Source organism: Copadichromis virginalis, linkage group LG4 (genome assembly GCF_057382275.1).
Source record: "Copadichromis virginalis isolate Kocher_CV1m ecotype Utaka linkage group LG4, C_Virginalis_male_GT1.1, whole genome shotgun sequence".
In the NCBI taxonomy this organism is placed as follows: domain Eukaryota; kingdom Metazoa; phylum Chordata; class Actinopteri; order Cichliformes; family Cichlidae; genus Copadichromis; species Copadichromis virginalis.
In genome coordinates, this window is record NC_140621.1 from 6,213,742 (window position 1) to 6,223,458 (window position 9,717).

General features: G+C 39.0%; 1 protein-coding gene across 1 annotated transcript; it reads right to left on the reverse strand.

Moving 5' to 3' along the window:
• Nucleotides 1-1,692: 1,692 nt before the first annotated feature.
• On the reverse strand, nucleotides 1,693-4,109 carry LOC146710686 (uncharacterized). Its single transcript, XM_085455333.1, has 5 exons — nucleotides 4,075-4,109; nucleotides 2,903-3,036; nucleotides 2,466-2,613; nucleotides 2,108-2,356; nucleotides 1,693-2,008 (listed from the first exon to the last, which is right to left on the reverse strand). Exons 1-5 carry the CDS (start codon nucleotides 4,092-4,094, stop codon nucleotides 1,693-1,695), a joined length of 867 nt encoding a protein of 288 aa, XP_085311459.1. The 5' UTR covers nucleotides 4,095-4,109.
• Nucleotides 4,110-9,717: the final 5,608 nt, after the last annotated feature.

The window sequence follows — 9,717 nt, forward strand, 5'->3', positions numbered from 1 at the left end:
TGGATTAATACAACAAAATAAAACCAGTACCGCTAACAAAAAAAGATGTATTAATAGCACACGGGTAAAGACCCAAGGAAACAGTGTTAACGATAAAAACCCTGAAAACCATAAATTTCACACCTGACCATCAACTCTCACAGCCCTGTACCTAATGACTCACCGACCGTTCCGTGGCCCAGGGGTTGGGGACCACTGATTTATGAGACCTTATTTATAAATGTATTTGGCGAACCTTCCATGATATAATATACTGAAATTGTTGTTTGCTATTAATAAAAAAGTTAAAATATATATTCTTTTCACCAGTACTGTAGACTAAGTTGTCCTCTTCCATGTTCTATCAGATGGTAATAGACAAAATCACATGGCCAGCTCAGGATAGTGATGAAGATGAGGAATTTGATGTTGAGTCCATGTGCTGCATCACTGGATTTCTAAGGATCTTCATTGAAACCGGTATAGGAACTTTTTTTTTTTTTTTTTTTTAAATAAAGCTATTGCTCATATTGCAAATGCTTGATAATAAGCATTGAAAGTTATAATGTATGAAATTCATAATTTCACTGTATATTCTCTGCAGCATGATGAACAATTAACTAAATGTTTCCTTAACTACATTTCTGACTTTCTAGCTTCATCAAGTAGACTGGCCCAACTGATGAAATTCTGGGTTGGCTGGGAGATGCTTCCTCCTGAACTCAATGTGGAGATCTCTGGTGGCATCTTTCCGACAGCGTCTACTTGTTTTGAAACGCTCAAGCTGCCAGCTCGTTTCCAGACATACCAAGACCTCGAGGAAGCACTTATTTCTGCAATAAATAGTGCACACACAGGTTTTGGACTGGTTTAAGATTTTTCAGGCTAAAAATTTGCCAAAGTTCGAATAGAAAGCAATCAAAGGCGAATGAAACATGTTTAGTGGTTCACATTTTTCTAAAAAGCAATTTTACATTTTTAGATAAAATGGGAGAGACAGCAGTTCTGCATCCCAAGCTGCCATGTTTTTCTTTTATTTTTATTTCCACAATTACAATAACACAAACATCATGATGGGAAAAACTTGAAAGAAAGGAACTTGTAAGATTATGTGAGGGAAGCAAATTGTTTTACATTGCATGTCTGTTTGTTGAAGCATGCTAAATAAAAAGCTTGGGTTGTATATCAGTCTCCTATGGTTCTTGACAGAATTCGGACGGTCTCCAAGTAAGATCCGATTGCATCTGTCAATGAAACTCCTGAAACAGGCAAAGTAGCAAGCTCTTCATCTGATAGCTCATGGCCCAGCTGAATGTCAGGTACTGATGTAACGCCTCCATGGTTAGTGTGAGGCCCGTTCCAGTCAATCCCGTAGTCCTCAGAAACCTGAACATGGAATAATCTTTAGTGTTGTAGTTACAACTACTTTAATACTTTAGGTCATTGCACAACACATTTGTGAGGTTTTTTTTTTGGTCCGCATGTTGGTAAGTATTTAAATAATATGTTAACAATCAAATATGATAAAACAGTACAATTGTGCATAGGCTAGAAAAATGTACATGCGACAAAGAAATGTTAGCTCAGAAAATGTTGGAGAGCTTATGTTTGAATCGCTGACTATGACCTTTTAGCACATGGTTTTTCTCCCCTAGTCAAAAACTAAACAGTATGTAGCAGGGTTTTTTTTTTTTTTTTTTTTTTAAATTATGGTCAGATAGTCTTAATAATTTTGTTAAAAGGCGGTTGTTCTCGAACCTCTGAAGGGTCCTCCACGGGGCCTTGGTCTCTGTATCTTATCCAGAGTTGCTGTGGTGACTGATTCCGTTCAGTTCTAAGACCATGACTGTTCCATGCATCTCGGAAAGAGTCTAGGTTGCTCTGTATGTGTGGACGGAAAACTCGGTGCAAGGCGTACAGATGGATTTCACTGTCTGGATTAAGTGTTCCCTGATGTTCCAGTGAAGTGAACATCTGATAGAAAAGGTCTAGGGCATGCTCGTAGACATCTCTCCACATCCTCTCTATTCTGTGATTAAAATCAGATTGGAAATTTTTAAGTAATGTAATTTTCATAAAGCATTACACTGGTAGAGTCTATAACACAGCAACAGAAAATGTTATTTACCGCTGATTGCGGACACTTCGGCCTGTGATGTGAGAGTTCCTGTTGGTGCCTCTGCTCCTGATCATGAATTCAGCTACATCGGCATTCTCCCCACCTTTATCAGACCGAACCCTTGATGGCAGTCCGTACTGCTCAACAGCAGCAATAAAGCTCTCCAAGACTGTTCTAGCTCTGTTGTTGCCAGCCACTGTCAAGTAGACAATTAGTCGACTGAATCCATCCGTGCCACCATGGACAACAAATCTCCATCTGTGAGACAATATGTAAAACACAAAAAAAAAATCTAACTTTTTTTTAGAACAATTAATTAAAATTTCTATAATATGGTTAAGGATTCCTATGTCAATACCACTGATACCTTATTAGCTTATGGTTGCCGTCAATGTGCCATAAGGAGTTTGGACCTGGAACAGAATACTGCCGTCGTCTTAATACATGCAGCCGTAGACGTCTGATGTTCACTCCTTCTGCATCGACTCTGCGTAAAGACTCCCGCAGTCTTGAGACTGAGAGGTGGGCAAAAATAACCACAAACTAACTGGCCACTTCATTAGAAATACCTATATTAACCACCTGACCAATATTTTAAAAATATCTACCAGTAGAATTTCAAATATTCATCAGTTAGTGATACTGTCATGGTCAATTTTGAGGAAAGAGTGTCAGTATAATAAAATGCATAACAAATCATGGTGCTTAGTAAAGGATACATACACAATCATGAGCTTAACTTTAGCTTGGCTCACTAACAGATCACTTATTCATAAATTTCAATAACAGGCTTGTTATACTCACCAGGGACACGCACACCTCTTGCATTCATAAATCCATGCATTAGCTTGTAGCCGGTGTTTGGATGGCTTCTGTGGACTTCACTTACAATACGATCCAACTCCTCATCAGTAACAGATGAATAGAGGTCTGTCTTTCTACACAGATGAAAAACACTGAGTAATGTTGGAGTTTATGAAAGATTATCTTAGACTGGTCGACAATCAGGTCTATAAGTGATGACGTGATGAATCCTGCTTCCACGCTCAAACTGATCTGTGTTTTTTAAGAATGTTGTGCTTTTAACACGTTTTAATGCTTTGCATCTTGGTCTACCTAATCTCAACAAGCCCCTAAAAACAGTCAGTGATCACTGTCGGCCTCTCTAGGGTTTCATTACCACTGTTGATTTTAAAACTCAGTTTTTAAAACCTGGGTGTAACTGCAGCCCAGACCATGCAGCAGTATATTAATGACTAACCTATATTGATGACTGGGTGGATTATCTCGATTGTTCTCCTGACTGAAGTTTTGTCCATTTACAGCAGGTGTGTCGAAGTCCGGGCCTTGAGGGCCGATGTCCTGCAGGTTTTAAATGTGTCCTTGATCCAACACAGCTGATTTAAATGGCTAAATTACCTCCTCAACATGTCTTGAAGTTCTTAAGAGGCCTGGTAATGACCTAATTATTTGATTCAGGTGTGTTGACCCAGGGTGAGATCTAAAACCGGCAGGACACCGGCCTTCGAGGCCTGGAGTTCGAGACCCCTGATTTACAATCCTGCAGTGCGATTGCATTTTGGCCCTAAACATCGAGAAACGTTAGCGTCCTACAGCTTCACTGTGTCTGTGCTGTGTAGCTAGCGATCACATAGCACATCATTATATACCAGCTAGCCCAACTTCATTAACCCCACAAAACGTTTACTTTCCTGTCTTCATTTATGTTGGAAGTGATAGCAGAGCTGTACATCTTAATTTGATTTAGAAAACTCTTGGTGTGAACATGCTATATTATACTTAGATGGAAAATAGCGAGCTAACTTAATGCTAACTTCTAACTCCGTTAAATATCATATATTCTGTTTTCATGGATGCCTGGATGTTAAACTTAATTGTTGAACCTGGTAAAGGAGCAACGCTGATAATTTCATTACAGAATTTAGACAGTTTTTCAGTTCTCAGTGAGTAAATACCTTAAGCCGTTTTGTTCCATACGCCTCCTGATTGTCCTTTCAGACACTCCGAACCTCGTCGCAATTTCACTCGCTGTCAATCCACAGAGAACATGATGCTCTAAAACGTTAATCGGTATATCAAAAGCGGGGCGTCCCGTTCCGTGAGTTTGACGCTGTTCCGCGATGCTTTGCTGGAGTGCTTCATGTAAGTTTGCAGTCACTCTACCATCAATGTCTTGGTTGGAGAGTGCGGAAATAAGTCCAAGAATTTCAATAAATTCCTCAGTTATATTTGTCACATGCTCCGGCTGAGCAATTCCTGCTTCAACATTATCTGCTAGGTCTAAAATATCTCTTACCAACTCAAGAGCGATTTCACGACAATCCCCCATGACGGTAGCCATGTTTTGCAAGGAGCCACTCCAGACCAAAGCAATAGTTTTTGACTCGATATGTGTTAACCCCGCCTCCTTGCCGTGATGGGTGAGGCTGACAGATAAAATTATTTCATGATGAGAGCCAGGCGCCAGGGCTGCCAAAATGAAATAAATAAATATATCATTAAATAATTAATTAAATGTGTCAATAATTAATTAAATGTGTCAATAATTAATTAAATTGTGAAATACGTAAATAATTAATTAAATGTGTCAATAATTAATTAATTAAATGTGTCAATAATTAATTAAAATGTGAAATACATAAATAATTAATTAAATGTGTCAATAATTAATTAATTAAATGTGTCAATAATTAATTAAAATGTGAAATACATAAATAATTAATTAAATGTGTCAATAATTAATTAATTACATGTGTCATAACTATTTATTTAATTAATTAATTCCAATTTTAATTAATTATTGCCACATTTAATTAATTATTTAATGGTGTATTTAATTAATTCATTATGGCAGTCCTGGCGTTCCATACGGTGGAGGTGCCTTGGGAAACGTCTTGATGTGGACATCCACACTGTTCCCACAATAATAGCTGCATGCTGCACACTCCACAATGTGTGTGAAAAACATGGTGAAGCCTACAATGAAACTGATAAAGCTGATCTGCGTGATTCTAGAGGTACTGAAGGGGAGGCATCTTACCAGATGTTCAGCCAATAAAAATCAGAGAGGTGCTGACCCAATTTTTTGATAGTCAACGTTAAGGCACAAAAGCCATGGTTTCATCTCATTGTCAATAAATTTGAGCTTGATGTTTAAGTGATGCATTCACAAAATATAAAGTAAAGCATTCAAAGTTATTTTTTTTTATGCAAAATATTTATTTTGACGTGTAACATGTACACTTCTTCCTCTGTGTACTGAAATTGCAATGTTGTTTGTCTCAAAACATAAGTTTGCATATGAAAAGCACAAATTAAATCTGAAAGACCCATTGTCCTTCAGCAGTACTGAAAATCTCTAACAACAAATATAAAGCATTTTTTGGATGCAACGATAAATAACCAACATTTTGCATTGAAATTAAAGCCCCTCCAAAAAAATATTAACATAACATTAACTGAAATATTTTTGGAGTATCCATTTAAAATACATTAAGTGAACCATGTGCAAAACTTGCTTTTCATAACATTTAAACTAATGCCTTAAAGTAGTTTAATCCTGTTCATCTGGAGGAGGGTAGGATGACATAAAGGCCTGGTTAAAGGATGCATGCTGAGCCTGGTCTCGAGGGTTTGGTCGTTCTGGTCTAAAGGGCTGACCTGGATTGTGAGATGGTGGAAGGGCATTACCAAAAGGAAGAGGTTGAGCTAAATCTTGTTGGAAAGACAGAGACTGATTGGACATCTCAAATGGTGGAGACTGAGATGAAGCCATGGGGTATGGAGGGGAATGGATGAGTGAAGACTGTGTTGGGCAGTAAAGATGCGGAGCCTGTACTGCCTGCTGGTAGAAAGGTGGTTGTTGGCGTGTGATGAGCTGGGTCAACATGTAGAGCACTTTAAGATCGTGCTCATGCTGAGCTGCTTGCATCTTCAACAGAAGCTCCGACTCATTATTCTTCAAGGCGCTTGTAATCTTGTCTGCAAATATTTCCAAAGTTGACTCCATCTTTGACTTTCTCTTCCTGCTCTTGGCAGATGTATCTGTAAAGAGAATAGTTGTTTGTGTTACTTCAACCAAAGGATTTTTTTGTTTTGTTTGAAGGACAGAGGGAATTTCCATATGCAGTTCTGGTACACACCTTGGAGAAATTAGAACATCACCATAACAGTACAGGTCAGAAATTAAGACTGTGGGGTATTTGATCATTTGAGTCAACTCGTGGTTTTTATTTAAAAAACATTGTAAAATCTACAGTATGTCTTACATTACAATCTCACCCTTCCCTCTCATTGACAAAATGAGTAGTATTAATCAAAAGATATGTGTGCTTTATCCATGCTTGGGCATCTAGAGTAAAGTTTAACTCATCATTTTGCCTTGTGAGGTCTCAACATGACACTTTACTTAGAAAAAACATTTTTATTCTAATGTGATGATGAAAAGTTTGCAACAACAATGTTCTATTTAATATATGGGTTACTTACTTCTGGTTTGTGCATTCTTCTTTATGGAATTATCTGCACTCACTGCAGATGAAGAACTTTCCTCTGATGCAGAATCAAATGTCAGTGACACAGGAGTATCCTCACCCAGTGTACAGGCGCCTTTTGAAAATACAATCACACAACCTATTAAAAAGTTATGTAATTTTTGTTCAGTAATTTATTCAGTTCTGTTATGTGTTTAGACATGTGTTATACAGTACGTTTAATGTAATGTTACTTATACTCAGTTTTATTCTCCACACATGACTACAACAAGCCTACCTTTTACATTGTTGAGGCTGGGAGCTGGACTGGCGCTAGCCCCTGGACTTTCAGGCTACTCTTCAGCTGTTTCAATTAGTGATGGGTCGTTCGCGAACGAAATGGCTCTTAGAGCCGGCTCTTTGAAGTGAATGACGGGAGCCGGCTCCTTATTGGGAGCCGTGGGGGTTTGTTTTCTTTCTCTTGCCCTCTCGCTAACCTTTTTCGCTTCACGCCACACGTGAGCCTCGTGTTTGCGCTTAGCAGAGGGGGGAGGGGAGCAAACACAGCTATGTGTTTGAGCCCCTCCCGCCTCTGCTCAGCGCTGGGCAGAGGGGCGGTAGTTACACTCGCAGCAGCAGTAGCACACGAACAGAGCAGGAGGGAGAGATAGAAAGAGAGCAACAACAAGAGACAACGTCGTCAATTTAGAAAGGTACAGTAAAGAAAATGAGTGAAGCAACCAAGAAAACAAGCAAAATCTGTAACCACTTCAGTTTTATTGACAGTACAAAGGCAGAGTGTAGAGTCTACAAGCGAAGAATTTCATATAGAGCTGGCTCCACAAACAATATGGATAGGCACCTGAGAACTGTCCACCCATCAGTGCAATGGGGAAAAAAACCCACAGTCAGTTGAGGGTGATATAAATGAAGGTGCTAGTGTGTCTACTGCAGGGGTCACCAACCTTTTTGAAAGTGAGAGCTACTTCTTGGGTACCGATTAATGTGAAGGGCTACCAGTTTGACACACACTTCTCAAATAACAAATTTCCTCAGTTTAACTTAATTATGTGTTATCATTAATAATTAATGATATTCATCTATGTACGGACACTAATTATGTTAATTATTTTTCACCATAATTATAAAGAATGCAATTAGGAAACAAGGTAGGAAACATAAATATCAATATGCAACGCTTTATTTCTATATATCTCTGCAAGTATTTACATTTTGAAGTGATCACTTCTACAACATTTTCACTTACCACTAACAAACAAATCATGCACTGTTACATACATTATTTTTGTATGTATGTAACATACAAAAAATCAACTTTCAAATTTTACAGAACTTTTCACCAAATTGGCAGCATTTTAAAGCAAATTGTCACATGTTACACTTAACAAACACATTTGTTTTTCAATAATTAAATTCAACTTTGACATGACACTGTAATGTTGCCACTGAGAACATCTAATATGGCTTTCTTTGTCTGTTAGTGGGAAACCTGGCATTGCATGCTGTTCACCAGTGTGTTGTAATCTGGGGTATAACTTGACACTGCAACTCTGAGTGAGTCTTGCAGATGTGCATCGGAGAGGCGTGTTCTGTGTTTGTTCTTGATGAAGTTCATATCAGAAAAGGCTGATTCACAAAGATAGGTTGAACCAAACAGGCTGGCAACCTTCATAGCTGCTGTGCACACACCACTGTACTTTTCTGTGTCAACAAGGCACCAAAAGTTTGGTGCACCCAGATAGGCTTTGAGGTGGACATTTGCAATGTTACAATTTCGATTTCCACCTGTCCAGCATCCAAGCTGAACATTGAACTTAGGCTACGTTCACACTGCAGGTCTTAATGCTCAATTCCGATTTTTTGATCAAATCCGATTTTTTTGTCTCCTCGTTCACACTACAAATAAAATGCGACAGCAAACGCGCTCTAGTGTGAACGCTCAAAGCGGCCCGCATGCGCAAAAGAAGATGTCACACACAACGCGCTCTGTTTAGACCAAGAACAAACAGTATTGTTTGACTGATGGCCTTAATATAAAGACTTCGGACTTTACGTTTCCCAATTTTTGCTTTAAGTTATTTTGTTATTTACATAATAATGTAAATAACCTAATAATGATCCTTATTGCTGTTTAAGAGAGGAGCGGTGCTTCAAAGGATAGCTGCAGATTTCTGTCAGAATCTGCAGATTATACAGTACAAATAAAATGTTTACGTTGTCTTCCCAACAGTTTCACTGACATCTACACTGGATGGCTAGGAAGCGTTCGCGATGTCTTCTCGGGCGCTGATAATTGGCTTCAGTCTTGTGTCGGTGACGTAAAAGGCGGATTTAATGCGACTTGACCGTTCAAACAGCAGTCGCTTTCTAAAACATCGGATATGTATCGGATTCAGTACCACATACGAAAGTGACCCAGATCGGATTTGAAAATATCGGATTTGCGCCGTTCACACTGTCATAGCATGATCGGATATGGGTCGCATAGGGTCAAAAAAATCGGATTTGATGCGCTTTCGCCTGCAGTGTGAACGTAGCCTTAGTTGCTCAGCAATGCATGTTGTGTCCACATTCATGAAAGGATTGGAAACAAATGAGACACATGGCTCAAGCTGATCAAGGTCACAAAACCTGTTCTCAAACTCTTGACCAAGTCTGTTTATGACTTGAGTGTACTTTTCTGCAACTTTGTCAAAAGTCTCAGATGCAGAAGCATTGTCTTTCAGCACCATCTGCACAGAGGGAAAGTGCAGCACCTTTTTTCTCTGTAAATGCACAGAGAAAATGTTCATCTGGGCTTTAAATCCATTTAAAGCACTTATCATGTCAGCAACAGTCTTACCTTTGCCTTGCAGCTCACAGTTCAAATGGTTCAGTTTCCCAGTAATGTCTGTTAAAAACGCAAGGTCAAGTGTCCACTCAGTGTCCTCCAGCAGAGATGTGTCTTCCCCTTTGGATTGCATGAACTCCTTGATTTCACCCAAAAGTGACAAAAAACGAAGCAAAATCCGTCCCCTGCTGAGCCATCGGATTTCCGTATGTAGTAGCAGGTCACCATATTCAGCTGACAGCTCCTCCAATAGCACCTTGAATGTTCTGTGCTGT

Excerpts from the sequence above, each read along its gene's own strand:
- LOC146710686 (XM_085455333.1), bottom strand. The coding sequence starts at position 4,094 with ATGGAACAAAACGGCTTAAG. Across the intron at positions 2,614-2,902 it reads AAGAGGTGTGCGTGTCCCTG|TCTCAAGACTGCGGGAGTCT; the intron begins GTGAGTATAACA and ends CCCACCTCTCAG. Across the intron at positions 2,357-2,465 it reads GGCAACCATAAGCTAATAAG|ATGGAGATTTGTTGTCCATG; the intron begins GTATCAGTGGTA and ends ATTGTCTCACAG.